A 25,673-nucleotide genomic window follows, 5' to 3' on the forward strand; every position below is an offset into this window, starting at 1 on the left:
CCTCTCCCTTTGCCCCTCTCCCCCAAATAAATAAATCTTTAAAAAAAAACCAAAACCTCCAATCAGAAGCCTACCAATAGTTGTCCCTGTGTACCTCTGTGTTCCCCCTTATCACCATTGTAAGGACAGTGTTTTATATGTCATCATCAACATTTATAATACCCAGTGTGCAAAGAAAACTTGTGTGTACAAGACTTGGTAAAAACATGTTGGGCTCAGTGTTATCATCTGAAGGATATCTGAAGGACATGGCAGTAGATTAATCAGCGGAATAGAAGACTCTGACAGACGAATGACCAGGATCTTTAAATAGTGTCATAAATAAGAAAAATCAAGTAGACTTTTCTTGAGTGGTCTCAGAGCTACAACCAATAAGTAGAAGTAACTGGAAAATATATTTCACTTCAATTTAAGGAAGACATTTCTAAAAGAGTGGTTCAGTGATGGAATTGGCTGCCTTTTGAGGTAATAGATGGCCCACTGGGAAAAGACTCAAACCAGGACTGGACAGCTCTGTGTTTGGGATGTTGTTAAGGTCACTCAAGCTTTGAATGTCAGGGAAGGCTGGCTGGATTTATGCTTTCCTTCCGTATTTAGCTGTCATTCAAAAACAGCAAAATATATGTGTGTCTTCCATCAGCATCCACGCCATGCCTACTACAGCTCTCAGATGGGGTTTTTTGTGGGAACAAAAATGCTTTTGGTCCTTAGGATGAAGAGGATTTGATTAGGCAAGGCACCTACCAAGAATTATTCCCTCTTCTTCCACCCTTGGCCCCAGGATCTGGGGACAGTCTAATTGGTTCAGGGTTGTCCTAATTGCCCACTTGTTCTTACTCAGTGGCTAATCTATTCACATCTTTACTAAAAGACCCAGATCTCCATAGGGTGTATCCCCACTGTTAATGAATTAGCACTGTTTATGTCCTCTGGATGGTATAGTTCTTGAGACTATCCTGAAACCAGTTTAGAGCTGCTACTGGATAAATTAGTAATTGGAGCCCACCAGCTGCAGGTTTGAGTATCAGACCCGCCACCAATTAGCTGTATGACGGTAGGCATGTTATTTCCCTTCTGTGAGCCCCAGACTCATTATTTGCAGAATAGAAAAAAAGATGCTCCTACGCAGAGCTGCTTTGCAGAGTAAATGAGATGATGCATGTGAGCAGCTGGGCACAGTACCTGGCACAAGGTACACGCTCAGCAATGTTAATGCTATCGTAAAGGACTACTGTTTTCTAATCACAGTCTTGGCTAGATTCTAAAGCTCTGTGCCTTCTTCATTGCAGATATTGATGAATGTGCCTTAAGAACTCATACCTGTTGGAATGATTCTGCCTGCATCAACCTGGCAGGGGGCTTTGACTGCCTCTGTCCTTCTGGGCCCTCCTGCTCTGGTGACTGCCCCCACGAAGGAGGACTGAAGCGCAATGGACAGGTGTGGACCTTGAAAGAAGACAGGTGTTCTGTCTGTTCCTGCAAGGTGAGGCTAATAGAGTGCCGCAGGAATTGTAACTGGTCTTTTCCTTCCTTCACTCTTCTCTTCCACCCCACCTCTTTCCCCCAGGTGTTGATTTGTGGGTCTCCTGTCGTTTTTGAAAACACTTCTTCTGTTCTCATCAGTGCTACAGCTAATGATGGTGCTGAGTGGCAGGCAGACCTGTGTTGCATGGATCATGCTATTAGTGAGAAGTGAGGTGTGTAGTTGAGAAGAGACTGCAGAGCACAGGGGGAGTGGGGCAGAGAGGCCAATGTGAGTCCTCCCACCGAAAGCCTGCAGTGCCTTTCAGGCTGGTTGGGTGAGAGCTTTAATGAGCCCTCATCCCACACTTACACAAACTTGCTGATTGCACATACTCTTTGCCTGAAATGATCACCTGCATGAACTCACTCATTTTTGCAGTGGCATCATCCGGAAGAGCAAGGCTCACAGGCTTGCTTCCAGTGATCAGAAACAGGCAGGCCTCTATTCTGAGCAAATGGTAATAATAGTATGAGGCCTTCTGGTAACTGATGTCTTCTTTTCATTTTCATTGCTGGGCTGGCTATTCCTTACATTAAGTTGTTTGGAAAAGTGAGTTTAATGTTTATGAAAGTAAAATTCTGCCATCACCTGGTTTTGCTTTATGCTTTGCAAAATGGGCCTATTAAAATGTTTGATTTCCTTGTGCTTTATTTCTTCTTTTGTTGATCCTGCCTATTCATTTTCCTTTGATATTACTTTACTGTAGCTCTTGCGTTGTAGTTTTTTTAATGTCTGTTGGGATGGGACTTTTTAATCTTGTGCTTTATGGGCATGGGAACCACAAGAAATTACTTGTTTAGTAGCCTCTTAGGGAGCTGGTGTCCTGATAAATTCAGAGTTCTCTCTCGAAACAGAGTTGAAAAGTCATTCAGTTCATTCACCTGCCTTCAAGTCTGCCACACCTGCCAAAGACCTGAGGGCACCTATTTAGGAAAGCTAAGCCAAGTGTTTAGATCATCACCCCGGGAGGCTCATTTTTTATCTTATACATTCGTCTGGTTCCACACATCCAAACATAGGTCCAGTGACCCCATTTACTGAGTACCTCCTATGTTCCAAGCACCCTGTAATTTAAAAGTAGCATCACACTTAATTCATATAACACAACTTCAAAAGATTAAGTCTTAAGCTCTAGGGCAAATAATGTGCCCTAAATATCACAAGATATAAATATCTAAGCAGGGAGTTGAATTCTACTGGCTTGCCCCAAATTTCATAGTTTTCTTATGTAGCCACATGTCCTATAACACTCTACAGAGGGATCCCTGTTGATATATTTAAAACCAATTAAGCGGTCAATCCAAGTTGACTGAGCTCAAACTCTAAACTTTGTACTGTATTAATGATCATGTGGGGCACTGACTCAAAAGGCAAAGTGTTTAGAGAAGGAAAAGCTTGTTGTGGTTTAGAATAGTTGAGAAAGTTTTGTGGAAGAGGTTGGCAATGAGGTCTCCATTCAGCCAGCAAAACAATAATGAATTCCTTTGTTAGTTCTTCTCTAGAAAATACTGTTTTCCCCAAACTTACGAGGATGATCACAACCTGACCCCAAATCCTTTTTAGGCTTTGTAGGTCTCCAGTCCCTGGAACAAGAAAGAGATTTCAGTTGAGTCTTTTTTTTCTTTTTTTAAGATTTTATTTATTTATTTGACAGAGAGAGAGACAGCCAGCGAGAGAGGGAACACAAGCAAGGGGAGTGGGAGAGGAAGAAGCAGGCCTCCAGTGGAGGAGCCTGATGTGGGGCTCGATCCCAGAACGCCGGGATCACGCCCTGAGCCGAAGGCAGACGTTTAACCACTGTGCCACCCAGGCGCCCCTCAGTTGAGTCTTGACTAGTATTGAAACCAAAATTTCTTTTTCAGTTTTTGTTTTATTTAAGCCCATGGGAGGGAACTTACCAATCACTAAAACTTCCCAAAATTCATTAATTAATCATGCTAATAATCTAAGCAGTGTAAGTTCATATATTCTGCTTTGACTACTAAAATCTCTCCAAAGTCATGAGAATTTGAAATTGCCACAAGAGATGAACAATCCTTGTAACCTATACTTTTAATATAACTCACCTCCACTACCACCCCACCCCTTAATGAATAAAGTACAGGAAGATTTCTTTACATAAATCTTTTGTTGGTTAATTTTCCAATTGCATCTATTACTCATTAATAGCATAGCTTCAAGAGCTTGTGGAGGGAGAAGAGGGCCTGGATTTAGGAGCTAAATTAAAAACCCTAAATCAAATTCTGTAGGCCATTTCCAAAAGCTGAACTTATATGTGACCCTGCTTTTTTCTTTCCATTATTTGCATCTGAAAGTGCCTTATTCCAATTTCATAAGAAATAGCTTCAGTACTTAAGCATCCAAAGGGACTACAATAACATCAACTTGGAGACTAAGAAGTAAAATAAAGTTTGGGATGTAAGTCCTGGCTCTTTAACCATACTCTTGTCTCAAATTCAGATAAAACCAAATCACATAATAGCAGAATTACACAAGCCAACAAAGGGTCAAGGCTTACTGTTAAAAGAAGCAGAGACAAGCAGTCTACAGATTCAATGCGATCCCTATCAAAATACCAATAGTAGTTTTTCATAAAACTAGAATAAATAAGCCTAAAATTTGGATGGAACCACAAAGGAATCTTGAGAAGGAACAAGGCTGGAGGTATCACAGTCCCAGATTTCAGATACATCATAAAGCTATATTGACCCAAACAGTATGATACTGGCACAAAAATAGACATAGGTCAGTGGAACAGAATAGAGAGCCCAGAAATTAATCTACACATAAGTGGTCAGTGAATCTACAACAAAAGAAGCAAGAATATATAATGGTGAAAAGACAGTCTATTTGATAAATGGTGTTGAGAAAATTGGACAGCTACATGCAAAAGAATAAAACTGGATCACTTTCTTACACATATACAAAAAATAAACTCAAAATGGATTAAAGAACTAAATATGAGGCCTGAAGCCATAAAACTCTTAAAAGAAAACATAGGCAGTAATTTCTTTGCCATCAGCCTTAATAACATCTTTCAAGACATGTCTTCTAAGGCTAAGGGAAACTAAAGTAAAAATAAACCATTGGGACTGTAACCAAATAAAATTCTTTGGCACAGCAAAGGAAACCAGCAATAAAATGAAAAGGCAACCTACAAAATGGAAGAAGATAGTTGCAAATAATATATCTGATAAATGGCTAACATCCAAAATATATAAAGAACTGAGACTAAACACCAAAAATAATCTGATTAAAAATGGCCAGAGACCTGAATAGACATTTTTCCAAATAAGACATACAGATGGCCAACAGGTGCATGAAAATATGCTCAGCATTAGTCATCAGGGAAATGCAAAACCACAATGAGATACCACCTCATACTAGTCAGAATGGCCAGTATCAAAAAGATAAGAAATAACAAATGTTGGCAAGGATGTGAAGGAAAAGGGACCCTTATATATTATTGATGGGAATGTAAATTGGTGCAATCACTGTGGAAAAGAGTGGGGAGGTTCCTCAGAAGTTAAAAATAGAAATGCCATATAATCCAGTAATTCTACTACTGGGTATTTACCCAAAGAAAATGAAAACAGTAATTCAGAAAGATATACACATTCCTGTGCTTATTGATACATTATTTATGAACACCAAGATATAGAAGCAACCCAAGTTCCATCAAGAGATGAATGGGTAAAGAAGATGTGGTATACATATGCACATATAGAATGATGGAATGTTACTCAGCCATAAAAAAGAGTGAAATCTTGCCATTTACAACACATGGATGAACCTAGAGAGTATTATGCTAAGTCAGAGAAAGATAAATACCCTATGATTTAACTTATATGGGATCTAAAAAACAAATGAACAAACAAAAAAGCATAACTACAGGGAACAAACTGTTGGTTGCTGGAGGAGAGGGGGTTGGGTAGATGCGTGAAGTAGATGTGGGAGATTCAGAGGTGTAAACTTCCAGTTACAAAATAAATACGATGGAGATGAAGAGTACAGCAAAGGGAATATAGTCAATAATAATTTATGGTGACAGGTGGTGACTATACTTATTGTGGTATTGTGTAGTGGTATTGTGATATTTTCTATATTGAGTAATGTATAGAATTGTCAAATCAATATGTTGGACATGTGAGACTAATATAATATTGTATGTCGACTGTATTTCAATTAGAAATTTAAAAAAACAATGCTTAGGTTATCAGGCGAAAAGGGTGATGGCAGGGTGATTGCATCATGAAATTCTGTGAGGTTCATGTAGAACCACCTTCACTTGATGAAAAAAAAAACACGTGGGATTTAGGTATAAATATTACAAAAATGGGGGTGAGGAGTACAGATTAAGAATGCCCACTTGAACAAAATTAGATCACACAATTGAAGAAACATTTAGATAAAACTTCTCTAGACCCTCAAATTAAAGCAAGAGCTCAAACAAAATAGGCAAAAAAGGAAGATCATTAAACAAGAGAAAGAGAAGGAGAGTGTGGCTCTTAGAGAATGAATTGAAGGGGAAAGCTATGCAATGTGAAGACTACCTCAGAAGCTTCTTGGAATCAAACCTGTACTGATGCCATGGAGATGAGAGCAAAACCCATCAATTTTGAGGGGGAAAGGTGGAGAAGAAACATGATTACATGATGGATATGGAATCTGACAGTAATAATGTAGCACACAGTGGGTTTTCCTGAAGAGAACACAACAAATGTAACAAAACCAATTTTATAGATAAAAGAGAAGGATGACTGTGATTTGTACACTGAAAGGATTCTCTTACTATAACAAGACCAATCACTGTAAAGCCATCAGGACCAGTCCTAGTTCCATAAGCATCATCAGGGCAAGATAAGGTCAGCATATCATGGGAAATTTCAGATTGGCTTCAGACTTTCCTCCAAAGCTCAAGATGCCATTGTCCAAAAGACAATGGAACAATTATTTGCAGGCTACGGTGGGGGAAAGCCTTTGAGATAGGAACTCACAAATACTTCTTAATATTATATGCTATAGTTGGTAGAATACATAGTAAAAGAAGAATCAATTTATGACTATGAAGAAAAAAAGAAAAACCATACAAGCAAGAAGTCAGAAGCCACTCGGTCTCATACACAGGGTTGTCATATCATAAAGAGGTTAATAACTGTGATGTTTCAAGATTATCCTTCAGATGGAGACTATAAATGAAGCCTGTACTGGCATGCTAAAGGTGACATTAGTGCATTTATTCCTAGATTTTTTTTTTTTGCCATAAATTAAAATCCTTTTATCTTCATATTTTGACCCAGGGCTTATATTATCCAAGGGCAATAAGCCTCTTTAGATAGTATTCAAAATAAATACTCTGCTGGAGCACCTGGGTGGCTCAGTCATTAGGCGTCTGCCTTCGGCTCAGGGCGTGATTCCAGGGTTCCAGGATCGAGCCCCGCATCAGGCTCCCTGCTTTGCTGGGAGCCTGCTTCTTCCTCTCCCACTTCCCCTGCTTGTGTTCCCTCTCTCACTGGCTGTCTCTCTCTCTGTCAAATAAATAAATAAAATCTTTAATAAATTAATAAATAAATACTCTGCTATATGACTCCTATATTATACTTGGAATATAGAGTATTCTCTCCCTCCTTTAGACTTAGGAGAAAGTTGAATTTAAAAGTTGACAAAGCCAGAAATCAACCTTTCTCATCTTAGACTCTTATTCCTGGGTTCTGTTCCCTTCCCTTGAACTCCTTGGAATTTTGAACTTCCAGGCATTCTACCAGGAACGAGAAGACCTGGATTCTATTCCTGGCATTCCTAGTAAGTGGCTTTGTGACCTTGAGCAGGCGACTTACCATCAGAGCCTTTTTCCTCAGCTATACAAAGAGAAGATTGGCTAGTTTATTTCAGAAGTTCTTTCCGGTTCTAAAATTCTGTAAGTCTGGAAACACCTGCTAGTGACATTTATGCTCTCAGTATTCCTCTTTCACCCTTTCCAAAATGTTTTAGTTTGGGGCTTAATATCATTATTCATGTAGACCTTTCAGAGCCTTTCCAGGATTCTCTCTTTTCTTTCTTGCCAGCAGCTGGTATTTCTACATTTACTTTACAGTAAGTATTATGTATACATTTCTTTGAATATTATACATTTAAATGAGATTAGTATGTCCTCACATACAAATTATTCTTTCAAATTCTCTAAAATACAAAGAGTGATAATTTGGTTCAATTTCATATTTGAAGGTTTAAATATTTAAACAGTTTAAAAATAACCTGGATTACACAACAAATTGCACTTTTCCACAAGGTTTTCAGCCCTTCTAACACCTGTTAAAAATGTCAGGCTTCAAGGTGTCTGAATATCACTATAGGGCTGAGTACACCAGCATTAGTCTTTTGAATCCATTTGTTTAATGTATATAACCCTAGGAATTTTTCTTAAAGTTTTCTTGAAACAGAAGTTTTACATGAAAAGGTTGAACACCTATGCTGAGGTGTTCTATCATCTAATTGTGTTATTTTATCCCTTTTAGATATGAAATACAGCATACAATTTTAACTTTATATAAATTATTCAACAGAAAGGGTTGATTAGTAGAAAAAATGGTAGAGTTAGAGTGGAATTCTTGTAAAAGTTTTTCCCTAGTTTTTAGTTCTATATATAATTTCAGGGCAGCCTTACCATGACAAGAAGTGATGAAACACCTGTGATAAATAATTAGGACATCCATGAAAAAGGACATTTAAATAGGTACTATTGAGTGATAGTACATAGTATAGCCCAACGTAATTTCTCCTGTACCTTAGCCACATGTTATCTAAAGAAAAGTCTTAATTTGATTTATAAAGGACACATGGAAACGAAGAGACCCGGTGTGGAAGAGAGGGTAGGGGAAACAATGTCATTGATAATTCTGTATAGATAATTTTGGGCAATTCCTTCCTCCACCCCAGGATCTTCCTCCTGTCATAAGAGTGGAGGTAGAAATGAGCTAACATTTCTCATGTTGTCTGTCACTCTAAGTATCCCCTCATACTTTGACAACAGCCTCAGGAAGAAAATATAATTATCCCTTTACAGAAGAAACAGAAACTCAAGTTTCACACGAGTCAGTGGTGGCAGTAGAAGTGAAACCAAGATATCCATGACAGAATTCCCAGGTCTCCATCTGGAGAGACGGGTTCCCAGCCCTACTGTCCTGCCTGGGTGTGGTTCTGTGAACTCTGCAAGGTATCTTACATATCGGAGCCAGGGTTTTATCAGTAAGATGGGGTTAATTTCTACGGACACATGTGCTGTGAGAGTGAACTAAGATAAAGATATATTTGAAGTACTCAGCTCAGAGCCTTGCAGAGAGCTGTCTCTCCATGAGTAATCACTTACCAAAAAAGAGTTGAAGTTATTTTAAAGCCCCCCCCCCCGCCGCCAACCCTGGGTTTAAGAGTCAATACACCAGGTTAGCTACTAGTGTTAATAAAAAAGAGGTCTTGAAATATGTCCACAACTTAAGGGAGTTCAACAATAAAGCCAGGCCAACACAAATGGATTTGGGCTTTTGTTGAGATGCCATATGCTTCCTGGACAGTGACAGTGATTTTATATACCTTTAGACCACTTAGTTGATTAGGCACAGAAAGATTGCCAAATTGCTTGGAACCCATGTTCTTCTAGCATTATCCAGACTACAGATACTCAGAGTGAAAAACGATTCTCTCTCTGGGCTTGACCCCTAAATCTTCGTTACAGCCCAGTGCTTTTCACAGATACCCATCTGTGGTTCTTCCATTTATAAATTTGTCGAGGGCTTTTGGAAGACATCTTTATTTTCTACCTGTGCTACATGGGAAGAGAGAGAGGTCTCAGGTTTATTGGCTTCTAGAAAACTGCAGCATTTTAGTATGACTCTAAGTAGTGGTCATATTTATATTGTTGATTATGGAAATGAGCAGGAAAATGGATACACATGTCATGCCCTGGTCGAGTCATGAACTTCTGTTATAGGTACATAGAAAGGGGAAGTATACCCTGTCCTAGGAAGATACAGAAAGAAATAAGACATCACAGAGGAGGTGAAGTTTGAGAACTTCAAGGATGAGAAATTTAGCCAATGAGAGATGTGTGGAAAATGAATCCCAGACAGAGGGAAGAGGGAGAACAGGGAGGCAAAAACATTGCATGTGTTCTGATAAGGAAAACCTGAAGTAAATGATGAGCTTAGAATATCAGAAAAAGGGGCGCCTGGGTAGCGCAGTCGTTAAGTGTCTGGCTTCGGCTCAGGGCGTGGTCCCGGGCGTTCCAGGATCGAGCCCCACATCAGGCTCCTCCGCTGGGAGTCTGCTTCTTCCTCTCCCACTCCCCCTGCTTGTGTTCCCTCTCTCGCTGGCTGTCTCTCTCTGTCAGATAAATAAATAAAATCTTTAAAAAAAAAAAAAAGAATATCTGAAAAAAAGGAAGAGTATGGGAAGGGAATAGCTGACGATAAGCTTGGAGATAAAGCCTAGGGACCCAGCCAGACGCTGGAATTTAGACTTAATTTATGGGCTGCCAAGGATCATGAGTGACTTTTTGTTGAGGATGGGCGTGGCCCGGTCAAGGTCTGACCGACAGCACATTAGAGAGACTGAGGAGATCAAAGCTAAATAGAGGTACCACTTAGGCTGAAGTAAAGTTTCAGGAGAGTACAGATGAGAACCTGAAGGAGGGATAGAGAGGTAAGATCACGTGAATGATAACACAGAAATGAAGTGATGAGTCCTGATGAATTGTAAAGTCAGACACTCAGCCTCTGTGGCAATGTGTGCCCTCATTCTGTGGGCAGGAAAGAAGCTCCAGAACGGCCTGTTTGAGACTTAGCTGCCCCCATTTTCTTGGGCAAAAGATTTCAGGTGCCACTGACAAGAGAAAGAGCGAGGGTTTGCAAGTTAGGCCGGTGCACACCAGATAAAGCTCCGACACTGTATTTACTCCTGCACCTTTACCTACTCCGGCTGCTCTTAGTAGTAACTGGAAAATCCAGTGGCAGAAAAGCACAAGCTGTGCAGGCCAAGTTTCATTTCTGTGCTTCCTGCAGCATTCCTTTGTTTTGTTCGCTTTCTTAATTGCAATGTGAATAGCCTTCATCCTGAAACTCAATGTAGTACTGAAGCCTCGAGCAATGCCAGGTCTTAAGTTTTTCTGGCAATGATGGAGGTGGATAGGGAAATGGATACCATAAATAACCAGTCACCCTCCACGTCATCACAAACAGAAGGAGGGTAAAGCGGAGAGGACCTTTGCCATGAGATTGTCTGGAATGCTGGCCATTTGACCTGGCCTCATATAAGCCTTCGCCCAGAAACTGAGGAAGGTGGCCACGGTAGGGAGACCTAAGGGGGTTCGTGTGTTTCCTTCAGGCAAGAAGAAAGCTCTATCTGCATGGAGCAGACCATAAAATAACCCTGCCATTCTCCATGTGGCACTCACTCATGGAGTGAAGAACAGGGATAAGTCAGTTTGCGCCTGGGGCCAGAGTAGAGGTTAGCTTTCTGAAATCCTGCAGTTTACTCAGAAAAATGTTCTGCTTTGCTCTCTGAACCTAACCAGGAGTATTGTCAATACCTTCCTCTCTAGGGTGTTCTTGATGGCAGGAGTTGGCTGTGCAAGCCCTAAGATTGTGTTCCCTCTTCTTTGAAAGATGAACAAAGTGGCAAGTTTAGTTCCCCTCGAAACTCTAGGGGTCCTCTCAAGGAAGAGGGTCTTCTTTTCCATTCCCCTGACTTCATACTTCCACTGTGCAGTTCCAAGACCTGCCTTTCGTTGCAGAACCTTGAGGGCTATGCCATGCTAATTCCCCAGTGGACTGGGTTACCTTATTTCTCCATCAGACATTCTCAAACTTTCCCTTGCACCAGAATCCCCTGGAGGGCTTATGAGACGTCGATCACTAACTCTACCCCTAGACTCCCTGGTTCCGTAGATTGGTTTAGAGCACAATAATTTGCATTTCTAGCTAGTTCTCGGGAGATTCTAATGCTGCTGGTCAGAGGACCACACTTTGAGAACTGTCGCCCCAAGAATCCTTCTGATTTCAGTTGGTGCGAAGCCCTTGTATCCTACCCTTCAGCTTCCTCATGGTACAAGGAAGCAGCATATTAGAAAATCATTGCTATAAAAGTCCAGAGTAAGGTCTAGTTCCTATTTTGTCATTAATTTGCTATGTGGAAAAGTCCCTTCCCCTCTCTGGACCTGATTTCCTCTTCATTAAAATGAGACAGTTGGATTCAATGACTGTTAAAGGTTTTATTAGAGAGGTGCTAATTAGAGAGGGCTAATGGACTAGTTGTGGGATGTAACCTGGAGGCAAAATTAATATTTTGTAAAGAAGATTGGATAGCACACCACAATAAATTTGCATGTGAGAAGGTAGAACAGATGGGTGGGTCTAGAGTACCATTCCTAATTTTACCCTTTATATCAGAGATCAAAACATGTTTTCCGTGAAGAGCCAGACAGGCTTTGCTTATGTACGGTCTCTGTCTCACATACTGAACCCTGCCATTAGAGTGTAAAAACAGCCACAGACAATATGTAAATGAACAAGGGAAGCTGTGTTCTGATAAAGCTACAGAAACAGGCCACTGGCCGAATTTGGACTGTAGGTATCAGTTTGCCAAACCCCAGGTTATATTATTATTCAATTTACATCAATAATTTTATCTAAGTCCATCTTCTTGATTTAAAAGTTTCCAAACTGTGGCGGAAAAAAAACAGTGATGTTTTGCAATCTGGAGTAAATAAATTAATGTGCCGACTATTCAGTAATAAAATGTGTAATTTATAGTATAAAACCTATAACTTGCCATGGCATTATAAGAATAAATTCATTTTTTATTTGCTAGGAACGTGTATGTCCCTGCTTCTTAAAATTCAGGAGCAATTTAAATATTACAATGGTTATTAATTGTTTATAGCTGAGCTTTCATTATAAAACTGCAGAAAAGCATTTAGCGTCTATGGCAGAAGGTTAGGAAAACACATCTTCTGCATATAAATGGGGCTTGTTCTGACCACCCCCGCTGGGACAGGGGTCAAGCTCTGGGAATGACCCCAGAAATCGACCATGGGAAGGATTACGCATCATCCCTGAGCTCCATTTTCTTTCCAAGTTTGGATTCTAGCGTGGCTGTGTTCTGTGAGCTGAGGTTTTGTAATGGCATTCTCTCCGAATTAATGGAGCCACCTGTGACATTTTCATTATTAAACATGATTTTCTTGACAGTTACTCTGTCATTCAAAAGGCAAAATGAACATAGCCATTGTTCTAAAATATGTTAGAAACGAAGAGGGGCCCGTTTGGCATTTTCACATAATTGATGAGATATGAAGTCGCTTTATTTTGCACTAGCCCTGGAGGCTATCCACTTACTCATTCTCTGAATCCCCACATCGAGAGAAACCCAACATTCTGATTGTGCCTCATTGCCTGTGGTACAGTAGCCTGTCCCTGTTTGATACGGTTTGCGGACATAGCTATGTGGGTTACTGAGCCCCAGTCCTTCTATACTTGGGGAGAGTAATATTGTGACCTCAGTAGCTGAGCTGACCAAATGGTTTTATATTGTAGCTACCATTACTTTTCTTCTTGGCTAAAATAAATCACTAGGGAGTCATTCTGGGCAATGATTACACAAGCAGAAAATGCTAGCGAGTTAAAATAAAGGCCTATTATTGGAAGATGCCTAGAATCTGGACAGTTCTTGGTCCGGACTAATTATAATCTCTGACTCGATGCACCCGCTTCACTGGAGTGTATGTGTGGGTTTGTATAATCTTTTACCCCTTGGTTTTTGGAAAATTATGATTTCTTGTCATTTCTCACAGTCATAGAGAATATGCACACGCTTTGAGGCAACGCATTTTTCAATCCGTTGTGTTATTATATATGAAGCTAGCATGTCTCCTTTCCATTCTCCATAAAAAATGTGAAGCACTTAATGATTTCCACTTCATCTGACAGTAAACTTGTCTCAGCAAGCCCTGTCCTGTTCACCATTGCTATCGATGAAGTAGAGGAAGACCCCTAGGCAGGTCCATCAAGTTTGCCGATGTCACAGATCTGTGAAGGTGGAAAAACTATGGTGAATGACAGAAACAGCATTTAGAAAACATCGTGACAGGCAGGAGAGATGAAATGGTTTAACGAGGTGTAGTACAGTAAGGATAAACATCAGGCTTTATCCTTCCTGCCCCCGAATAACTAAGTGCCCAAGATGGGAATAGGGCTTAATGAGGTTTTAGTCTTCATTAAGCTCAATATAAATCAACACCATGACATAACCATAGTAAGGAGGGAAGTAAATACTGAAATCAGGCTACATTAAAGAAAGTACAGTGCTTAAAACAAGGTGACCATGAGTCCCAATTCACTGTGTTGGTCACACTGTTAGTGAAGAACTGTATTTAGTTCTTTTACTCAGCTACCTCATTTGAGAAATGGAGTATAAATCATACTCCACAGAATTATCAAGACCAAATGTGCTCATGCGTAAAGGCTTAGCACAATGTATGGCCCAAAATAAGTGTTAAGATTATGATAGATTGTTATTAATATTATTACTATTGGAAATACTTGAAACTGTTGAAGATGAGGCAACTGTAACAGTGAAAGGACTCAAAACTAGTGGGACCGGTCAAAAAATCAGAGATGTTTAATCCAGAGATGAGATGATTCAGTGGAGACATAAATGCTGTCTTCTAAGAACAGAAGAGTTGAAAATGTGACAGAAGGCTTTGGGAGTTCTGTGACTAGCAACGGTGTGAACAAGGGTCAGTGGATAGAGGCAACAAGACGTCCAGTTTTTAACATACAGAGATATATTCTTCAAGTACCTTCCATAGTGGTGCTCCTTGAGACCATTCTCTCACAGGCTTGATAACTTTTGAATATAATTTTTCTGGAGAAGCTTCAGTGTAGGTCCAGGAGGCTTGGTTATGTGTCCTCTAAGGTACCACTGGCTCTGAGAGTCTTCGGTTTTGTAAATATTCAGCAAAGCAGTAATAACCATAAATGGTGGCCACAGATCTTACCTTACATTTTCAGCGTCTTTATTGTCTGAGGTGAGAAATTACGGTGAGCAACACGTGTGTGGCAGGGACAGGCTGCAAATGTGCGCTCTTAATGTTGGAGCGCTGTTGAACCACAAGTCTGTGTGAGTATGAGTGTTCAGGGCCATTACTCCGGAAATTGTACTGTGCCTGTTAGTTGGGCAACCGCCTCAAGGTGGAAAGTGGCACCTGATCAGAGCAACCCAAAACCTGTCTTATAAAGGAAAAATCGTTTCGAAACCGGAAGCCCTGACAGTGTTCCTTAGAGATCGCTAATGCCATCCTCGATAAATCATTTAGCATCTCTGAGCCTCAGTTAATTCTTCTGTAAAAAGGGTATGGGCAGACTTCCTCCCAGAGTTGAGAAGGGTAAAACTCAATGAATGCCTTTGAATGCATTTCGTGGTATCATTGTGAACTGGGAAAAATACAGCAGCACGATTTTACACTCAAACAAGTTCTTGAGCATATATGCATTTTTAACTGCTTAGTTTGATTGTAATTTCACTTAGAAATGTGATTTTTTGGGAAGCGTTTAGGGGAAAAAAAAGTTTCAAAGAACATATTGACTTTTTTAAACTTCAAACCATCTCCGTTTTTACGTGGGCTGCTCTGCAGGCAAGGTCAGGGAGAGGGTGTGTGTGTGTGTGTGTGTGTGTGTGTGCGCGCGCGCGCGCGTGCATCTGTTTTGAACAAAATGAAAGGTGGCCAGGGGAGTACTTTGACTCGAAGAAATCTTTCCTGTGTGCTCTGAAAGTGTTTATAAGGTTTGCTTTTCTTAGTGCTGCTACCTTGTTTCCCTAATGATGTAACCTCCTTCACCTCATTTCTAAACAGGACGGAAAGATATTCTGCCGACGGACAGCTTGTGATTGCCGGAATCCAAGTGTTGACCTTTTCTGTTGCCCCGAGTGTGACACCAGGGTCACAAGTCAGTGTTTAGATCAAAATGGACACAAGCTGTATCGGAGCGGAGACAATTGGACTCATAGCTGCCAGCAGTGCCGGTGTCTGGTATGTCAGCTTCCCTGACGGGCTGTTATCCCTTTACCCGGGAAAGGTTGCAAACTGAGTTGCCTATAGGCTTAAGTTTCCTGCTATTTACGATCCTATTCAGGGAGCTCGAGTCTCATGGCTACTAAGGGGCAAAAGTTCTGCCTGAAGATATTCAGATTCTACTATTTAAAGCAATATACAAAGACAGACCGGGGAGATGGGTAATAGAGGTGATGGGGATTAAGGAGTGCACTGTGATGAGCACTGGGTGATGGATAGAAGACTCAAATCCCTATATTGTACACCTGAAACTAATATAACAGTGTATGTTAACTCTACTGGAACTAAAAACTTTAAAAACCCAAAACAAAAAACAATATGCAAGACAAAAAGAATGTGTTTATGGGTCAGATTTGGCCCAACTTGGGTTAGTTTCCAACTGCTGCTTTTTGGCAAATCCAGATCAAGAAAAATCCGCCCACGATAGAAAGTCTTCAAAGCCTTGACTGGGACCTGTAGTTCTCATAGAGCCCAATCTTTGATTTCTTGGGACCTAACCATTAAAAGTTTCAATATGAGAGATAACAGAACATAGCAGATCTATCAGGGATTGAGTCAGAGAGACCAATAATTCAATCTCGCTTCTCCCACGTGCTAGCTCTGTGCCATTAATTTGGGCAAAGTCTTTGCATTGCACCAGTCGTTCTTTCCTTCATCGTACACAAGGGGAACTACCTATTTTGTAGTTCTGCTCTGAAGATAAGAGAATATATGTGAAGCACAAATACAGTATTTGGCACATAGAATGTACTTAGTGCACAATAGTTACCATTGATAACATTTCCTAGATTGAAAACTCTGTTTCAGATGCTCAACCTTCATATGGAAAAAAATGAAGGTAATTTTGAATCTTAATATAAAAATACTAACGGTATCATCAGTTTGAGAGTGTCCAGGGAGAAAAACTTAATTTATGGATGTGGTTCTCTCTGTTTCGAATCACACCACACACAAAGCAAAGGATGCAAAGACGGTTGGGAAATACAATCATAGTGAATATGATATTCCATCTGTGAGGAAGTCATAGCTTCTGAAACCAAGTCACAACCAAGTCAACTTATAACAGAACCTATTAGCTGCATTCCATAGTTTAACATTCGCTGAAATTAGTGGTTTAGTCTATGGATACTGTATGAAGGCAAGCATTTAGAGAAATTGTGCTGTAAATTGCTATCGGATTTTCGAAAGTCTTGTGAATGTGCAGATCATCTTAATAGAATGCATTAGTCTGACTCCTAATACTGAGGAGTATAACTCAGATATATTCAAATCAAAGCCATTTTTTTTTCAAGCTTCCATCCAAGGGCAAATAAACCCAATACAACTATAAAATTAACTTCCATATCAGTCTGGAAAATTGCATTTCTTTTTCAAGAAGCCGGTCATCAGGCACTTAGAAAAATCGGGATTAATTTCAGACATGAAATTTTCAGAACATTTCAGAAGTGTTTCCACTTCCATTCCCAGCCCTAAGGTTAATATTTCCTGGGAAAACTGAAGATGTTGAACATGTAGCTTAATAATAACTTGAGTATAGTGTGGGTCGTATTTAATAAATATATCAAGACTTTGCATGTGCTAGACTCTGGATGATACAATGATGAGCGTGATAGATGTGGTCTATCACCAAAGGTTATTGTCTTTTTTTTTTATATTATTTTTTTATTATATTATGTTAGTCACCATACAGTACATCCCTGGTTTTTGATGTAAAGTTCCATGATTCATTAGTTGCGTATAACACCCAGTGCACCATGCAATATGTGCCCTCCTTACTACCCATCACTGGCCTATCCCATTCCCCCACCCCCCTCCCCTCTGAAGCCCTCAGTTTGTTTCCCAGAGTCCATCTCTCATTCTTCATTCCCCCTTCTGTTTACCCCCCTTCCTTCTTCCTTTTCTTCTCCTACCGATCTTCCTACTTCTTATGTTCCATAAATGAGTGAAACCATATGATAATTGTCTTTCTCTGCTTGACTTATTCTGCTTAGCATTATCTCTGCCAGTCCCGTCCATGTTGCAGCAAATGTTGAAAAATCGTTCTTTCTGATGGCTGAGTAATATTCCATAGTATAAATGGACCACATCTTCTTCTTTTTTTTATAATAATATTTTTTATTATATTATGTTAGTCACCATGCAGTACATCCCTTGTTTTTGATGTAAAGTTCCATGATTCATTAGTTGCGTATAACACCCAGCGCACCATGCAATACGTGCCCTCCTTACTACCCATCACCAGCCTATCCCATTCCCCCACCCCCGTCCCCTCTGAGGCCCTCAGTTTGTTTCTCAGAGTCCGTAGTCTCTCATGCTTCATTCAAAGGCCATTGTCTTATGAAGCTGACCAAATAATTAGACGTGAGTTTGTGTAAATTATAATGACTTGTCATGATAACAGAAGAGGCTGCCTCGAGATACAGTTACAGGCAGCTCAATGGAGCCACAATGGCCAGATTCTGGAACACACAGAGGTTTTATCTGAACTGTAACACCTTGCTACACGTTAGTGATGTTACGAGCTACAGGTCACATTCCAAACCATTCTGAAATAGTTCTCTTGATATTGCCCAATCTCAATTTTAAATTTGATACGAGGAGCTCAGTTTATGATGTGGTTGAAATATTATAGTGTTTCAAGTTCCCCTTTGATCTCAGGCATAATTAATTTCTCTTTAAACACTAGCCAGCACCTTACCACCTATTCACTCATTGCTCTTGATGAGCATTTTTTTTTAAAGATTTTATTTATTTATTCGACAGAGATAGAGACAGCCAGAGAGAGAGGGAACACAAGCAGGGGGAGTGGGAGAGGAAGAAGCAGGCTCCCAGCGGAGGAGCCTGACGTGGGGCTCGATCCCAGAACGCCGGGATCACACCCTGAGCCGAAGGCAGACGCTTAACCACTGTGCCACCCAGGCGCCCCTCTTGATGAGCATTTTTGACCAAACTGTGCTAAGTACCAGAGAGATAAAGCAACAAGCCCAAAGCCTGCAGGCTCAAAACTTAATCTGGAAGTGTACTGAGAGCGATGATAAGGATCGTAAGTATGACGATTAAAATAATTAGGGACTGCCATTGGCACACAGCGACCCTCTTTTTGGGCTGCCCTAGGCAGTCAGCAGAAGCTCCTGGAGGAGGCGATATCTGTGGTAACTCTTCAAGGAGGAAGCATATTCTACCCATAAAGGTGGAAGTTAAAACATTCAGTAAGGACAGTGATGAGAATCACTGCCCCCACTCTGGGACTTTGGGAATAGAATTGTGCATAAGAACATGGATGAGCCATTTTTGGCTTTCTCTCTACAGGAAGGAGAGGTAGACTGCTGGCCGCTCACCTGCCCCAATTTGAGCTGTGAGTACACAGCCATCTTGGAAGGGGAGTGTTGTCCCCGCTGTGTCAGTGACCCCTGCCTGGCTGATAACATCGCCTACGACATCAGAAAAACTTGCCTGGACAGCTACGGCATTACAAGGCTTAGCGGCTCAGTGTGGACAATGGCTGGATCTCCCTGCACAACCTGCAAATGCAAGGTAATTGGATGTCCTGAGGACAGGTGGGCCTTGGACAGTTGTCAGAGTACCTGCAGGAGGTCCATTCCTGCTGTTTCTGAATGCACACATTCGGAGGGGCGTGGTGAAAGCACAGGCAGGCATTTACTTCTCGCAGGAGGTTATATGTCTGAATGGATCACAGCCGCACTGTGTAGAATGGCAAACTCCAAATGAACATGGAATAAAGTAGTCCTCTTTCTTGCCTTTGAACTACAGAATTTTAACAATTGACACTAGGACCAATTATGGCTGATTTAAGCTATTTTGACCTGCATATTAAAAAGAAAAGAAAGAAAAAAAAAATCTCTTTTCTTCCTGGAAAATTTTATAAGCTCTTTCATGAAACTGTCAGTGTTAGAAAAAAGTGTTCTATGAAGTTGTTTGCTTTGTTTAATTATCACAGGGCCTAATGCGGGAACCTGAAGCTCTTGCTGCAGGATTTAATTAATTGTGATTATTTTCCTGTCTTTTTAGAGGAGTTCCCATGAGGGATCCTCATATGTCTTTGAAATTAAAAACTGACCCCTTCCTCCTTACAATGCTTGGGAAGAGCTATGACTATAGCCAACCTGAAACAGGGGTTAGACAGTGTCAGATCTTTGCCAAAATATCTGTTTAAGATTCCCATGATTAAGCATATTTAAAATATTAGTCTGTTTGGTTCTATCAAATCCTGGCTCAGTTCCAGACATCAGTGGAAAGTTCCCAACTCATCTTTTTATGGCTGTTATAAACGCAGGTTAGAAAGTGCCATCTTAAGATTCAGCCCCAGTAGAAAAAGGCCAGTATCAAACTTCACATAGCAAAAGAACCATGGTCCTGTGTATATATACCTTCAGCCCCAGCAAACAAAATGACAAGAGGGGGTATGGAAACTGTGTTATTTAGTAGTATTTCTTTGAGGTCAGGTTTGAGATTCATTTGGGGGGATTATAAAGGTATATTTACATTAACACATGTCCTTGATTTTTAATGGCTTTCCAGTAATTTATATATCTAAATATGTACTGTTCCCTTCATAGTCACCATGAGAGACTCTATTCCTAATATACAAACCTTTCTGGAAGCCGCTTTGGAGCTGCCTTCAGGTCCTTGTGGTACTTTTGATTAGCTTTGTTAATGACAGATGATCGTTGAGCAGTTATTTTTGAAAACAATTTTATCTAGAGTAAATCCAGGGAATAAGTTGTGTAAACAGCCTGGAAATATAGGCGAGGAGTCCCAAACCTGGTTTGAGCTCAGACAGAGGTATAAGATGATGCTGCCAGCAGGAGCTAGCAGGAGGGACTCAAGAGGGTCTCCTATGTCCTTCCTCCCTTTCCACTCCTTCTCCAGCACTTTTCTTAACTTTTCGGTAGCATTCATGGCGTTTAGGTCAAAACATAGATATGGTCATTTTGAATCTGCAAATGCACACTGCTGATTGATAGATCGGCTCTGTCTCAGTCGGCTAACTCTTATGTCTTGATGCACAGAATGGAAGTGTCTGCTGCTCTGTGGATTTGGAGTGTCTTCATAATAACTGAAGCATTTAAAACAGACTCATCATCGCGGGAGAAGAATGGATGAAATGACCATCCAGCATGGTGAAGAACAGGAGTTGGTGTTGGTTTTTTGTTTTGTTTTGTTTTGTTTACCACGGACAATTACCAAAGTCTCCATCCGCGGAAGGTGTTTGGGGGTTGCCTTTTGGACCTACCACTTTGTTCATTCTTGCTAACCTAGTCTAGGTGACCTACAGTGCAGTGCTTTTAAGTCTCTGGTTGTTAAAAGAAGTTTCCCGTGTTGTAAATGACATGTTTCCCTTACCAAATCATTTGCAAATACATTTAAATGATCTCATGGTAAACGTTGATGTATTTTTTGGCTTATTTTGTGTACGAACATAATAGAGACTCAGCTCCTTTAATTTATTTTTTTCTTGAGTTTTGGATCAAATTCTACAAATAAAGTTGCCTGTTGTGATTCTGTCCTGGCCACTGCATACTTAGTATTGCGATCCCTGTGAACTGGTTTGATGAATATATGTATGTAGTCTCACTGCATCACACTTATATTTCCAACTGCTGAGCACGCTTAGATGCTCACTCATTCAGCCTCAACAAGGTGAGAGAAGTGATGACATATTAAGGAGGGGAGAGACCACAAAGATAATTATGTAATCATTTTTAAAAGAACCTCTCCTCCCGGGGCGCCTGGGTGGCACAGCGGTTAAGCGTCTGCCTTCGGCTCAGGGCGTGATCCCGGCGTTATGGGATCGAGCCCCACATCAGGCTCCTCCACTATGAGCCTGCTTCTTCCTCTCCCACTCCCCCTGCTTGTGTTAAAAAAAAAAAAAAAAGAACCTCTCCTCCCTTTTGCAAACAAAATGAAACAAAAGCTTAAGTCAGAATTTAGAAGTAGCAATGCTTACCACCTTTCCAAGCATTGAAAGAGAAAGAATCTTTGCATTTGTTTTAAATAGTAATTGATAACTTACAAGGGACCCGCATACCTACTAATACAAGCTATCACCCTAGCACGGGTGAATGGTGTTATTCCTACATTACGGAAGAGTAAATGAATGTATTCTAGGCAACCAGCTTGTTCAGATCTAGTTGATTTATAGCATGTTGGGACTGGTAACCAGGTCTCCTAATGCCTGTCCAGTGCTGCTTTCCTCTAGACCACACAGCCTCTCAGATGGTAGAGGATACACTTTCAGGAAAAGTTATTTGTATGCTCAGTAGTTATTCTAGAACAGCGAAAGTTTTCATTTGAGCCACCACCATATTTCTGAGAGTTGGCAGTTATCGAGTGATACAGAATGAGTAAAATGTGTAAATGACATTTTATCTGAGCTGAGAATTCAAACTTAGGTTGTAGTTTCAGGTAAATCACATCTTAGTGGTTTGTAATACCTGAGGCTCTTGAGTTCTTCATTATTCTGAATCAAGTTGGTTCATGAAGTTTTGTGTACTTTCCCAACATTGAAAAAAGATCTTAAGTCAGTTGTGCTAAAAATATTTTCAATCTCCCAAATTAAATTATTAATTACAAATTACAAGCCCAGATGACCATTATTCATTGGTATTTGCCAGCGGTGATACTCAGTATCATCAAATGTTGTAAAGGACGGACTTTACCACATGAAATTAATTTCATGTGCTGAATTATGTCCATAGTAGTGTAAATACCACATTTGACAGCTACTGCTAAAGTATGGTAAATTAGAACATATCTCCACTTATTTAACTCCTTACATGTAATCTTGGAATGGAGAGTTTGAAAATGATTCTTTTGAAAATCTTTAGACCCAGCATTAAAAAATATCTTTAAATTTTCATTGGATAGGCTGGTGATGGGTAGTAAGGAGGGCACGTATTGCATGGTGCACTGGGTGTTATACGCAACTAATGAATCATCGAACTTTACACCAAAAAAACTAAATAAAAAATAAATTTTCATTGGAAAAACAAAGACATGTACAGGAATCATTAGTAACCATATAGGTCAGCGTTGGTAAACTGTGATCCCTGGGCCAAATCTGGCTCTATGCCTTCTTTGCTGGAACACAGTGGTGCCCGTTCATTAATATATTCTCTGCTGCTAACGAGGTAAATTGGCAGGTCTGAGTAGTTCTAACAGAGACCATGTGGCTCACAAAACCAAAAATATTACCATCTTGTCCTCTACAGAAAAAGTTCACCGACTTCTTGTATGGAAGGTGACTGAATACTGGTGTGTATTTCAGAATGTGTTTCCATTTTTTCCAAGGAATTTTCAAACTTTAACCATTTTCTTTGAATTTGTATATACTCATACTTTATTGCAGAGCCATTAACATTGATGGCTCATCCTAAAATACTGGTATTTTTACAGCTACCATCATAAAAATCAGTATTTTCTTTTTTTCATTTTAGATCTGATGGGTAAATGTAATCTGTGCTAACTTGGTAATAAAATGTTATCGATACTTAGTAGCACAATTTACACTACTGCCAGCTCCTATCAATAAGGGGTTTGCTTCCTATAAAATAATTGACATTTTCTTATTAAAAAACTGAGTGCTTTATACATAAGATTCTCTGCTAAGCTCTATGTGGGAAATAAAGGTGAACAACATTGTCTTTAAAGATCACCATTATGGGAGCCTTTAGGAGGTGTTGAGAATCTTCAAAGCCATTAGGGTTTCCAGTTGAAATAACTGCCAGAATAACTTCTTGATCCAGAAATGGAAAAAATAGTTACTTCTTTAAAAAATATGGTAAATCTCTTGATGGAATTAATACTTAAGTCTCATGCTATGATTTGCAGTGTAAAATGGATGTCCATTTAATGAAACAAAGCAGTATTTGACAAATCTGTCTCCTTACAGACCATAACCATTGTCTGCACCATCACAAGTGTAAAGAGACTAACACACAGTCTGGTAAGAAACAATGAGGGGTACATCAGCAATGATGTAGTTACCCTTCAACTACCTGTAGCGTGAAAACATTGTGATTCGGGAGAGTAGAACATGAAGGGAGATGAAAGTTCTAGTATGAACTAGACACATCTATTAAACACAAATTTTACCTCATTTCCTTCTCGGGTGCATATGAAATATATATGTGCATATGTATTATATATAATGTTTTATATGTAAGTAGAAGATCAATATATAATATATTCATGTGTAGCCTGTAATGCATATATGTTAATATGTTAATATATTCATATGTTATGTGTCTGTACATGTATATACATACATATACATACATATACGTACACACACACATATATTCATACATACATATCCCCAGAACTTCCCCTCTTCTGAGCTTTATAGTTCTGTGCTTATGTCACTGTTGTGGACTTTTACTAGACACCGTATCTGGTTACAACAGACTATAGGTTAGGCCATGTACAATATTCACCTTCCAGCACCCAGCATGTGCCTTGCATAGAGTCTGTCTTCAATTAATTTTAAAAATTGAATTCATACTTTTTTAGAGTATTGAAAAGTTACCATTAGATAGTGGAAACAGTCCACCCTAGTGGTGTTCAAATGTTCTGAAGCAGTAAAACCTGTTTGAAAATTCAAATGTATTCAGTGCTTCAATATAAAAATTCAATCAAAGCAGTTTCTCTGTTTAGAGCAGGGGTTGAGAACTCCCTTCCCATGCATCACACCAGAGCTTACAAACTTCAACAGAGCACAGCTTCCAAGTCATTGACCTAACCCCTCATCTTCACTCCTACAAATGAAAACAACACTCAGAGAGGCTAAGTGACTTGCCCAGAGTTCATAATTAGTCTCGGACCTAGAACTACCACCCAATCCCCACTGTGCCATCCTGCTAATGGTCCCACATGTTTTCCCATATTTCAATTTCAAGTGAGCTTTCCTTACTCTTTCTAAATGGATGCCATTAAGAGACAGTCCTGGATGAGCTTCAGTATCTGGGATTGTCTCTGTGTTCCATAGCCCTCCTGATTGTGATATTGCTTATGAATTTCTGATACTAGGAACTGAGAAATACTCAGATTAAAAGCCTGACAGCATATCTAAACCCACAATAGCAACAAACCATTTACCCAATCACCCAATCTCATGCTTTATAGGAAAATTTAAAAATACAATTACTCCTATTCTTAAGGTTAAAACACACACACACCCCAAGAATACAATGAAATCTGGCACTGAAAGGCAATCTTGTGTACGGTCTGTTTTCTGATATTGTTATTCATTCATGCATTTCTTTTTTTCTTTAATTCAGTGACTGTGGCGGTCTGCAAATACAGAAGTGAATAGACAGACTTGGTCTCTATCTTCATGGCATTTGTGGCCTCATGTAGAAAAGACTGACAATAAACTAGAAAATACATAAATGAGCAATAGGACTACAGACTGTATCAGAACCAAGAAGAAGAAAAAGGGCAACTGCAGAAGCCCATTTTAATGAGGTGATCAAGGAAGAACTCTCTAAGGGAGCCATAGACAAGCTGAGATCGGGAGAATGAGAAGGAGCCATTCATGTGCTGGGGGAATAACTCCAGAAATACGTGCAAAGGACTGCAAAGTGGAAGGAGGCTTGGGGTGCTGAAGGTCGTGAGTGGAGCCAGAGGCCAGTAAGTGAAGGGTAAAATGATATGAGGTTGGACAGGTAGGCTGCAGCCAGATGTGACAGGCCACACTCACATGAAGGCCAGAGTCACTTTTCGTTCTGAGATCAATGGGAAATTATCAAAGAATTAAGTATTTGTTTACCTTTTTATCTACTCAAATATTTATATGATAAATATTTTTAGCTATCCATTTATATTTAATTACTGTTCAACAAGCATGAAACTCCTGTTGTATACCTAAAGATATGACAACATTGTCTTTTCCATTAAAAGTTTATGATCTAGATGGGGTTATCACAAAGCAATAAAAAGGACATGCATGGCATGTTCAGAAATAAATTCAAGGAACATTTATAAATAATCAGATCCTCAAATCAG

At 39.9% G+C, this 25,673-nt stretch overlaps 1 protein-coding gene across 2 annotated transcripts in view; it reads left to right on the forward strand.

Moving 5' to 3' along the window:
* NELL1 (neural EGFL like 1) overlaps nucleotides 1–21,170 on the forward strand; it is an 821,556-nt gene extending 800,386 nt beyond the window's left edge. For both annotated transcript variants that reach the window (XM_040638900.1, XM_040638901.1), the window contains 4 exons: nucleotides 1,290–1,483; nucleotides 15,429–15,605; nucleotides 18,957–19,181; nucleotides 20,678–21,170. In XM_040638900.1, coding sequence (XP_040494834.1) covers nucleotides 1,290–1,483; nucleotides 15,429–15,605; nucleotides 18,957–19,181; nucleotides 20,678–20,728 — 647 coding nt within the window. In that variant the 3' untranslated portion in view covers nucleotides 20,729–21,170. The remainder of the gene's footprint in view (nucleotides 1–1,289; nucleotides 1,484–15,428; nucleotides 15,606–18,956; nucleotides 19,182–20,677) is intronic.
* The last annotated feature ends 4,503 nt before the right edge of the window (nucleotides 21,171–25,673 follow it).

The sequence above is a fragment of the Ursus maritimus genome, unplaced genomic scaffold (genome assembly GCF_017311325.1).
Source record: "Ursus maritimus isolate PB19 unplaced genomic scaffold, ASM1731132v1 scaffold_23, whole genome shotgun sequence".
Taxonomy (NCBI): Eukaryota; Metazoa; Chordata; class Mammalia; order Carnivora; family Ursidae; genus Ursus; species Ursus maritimus.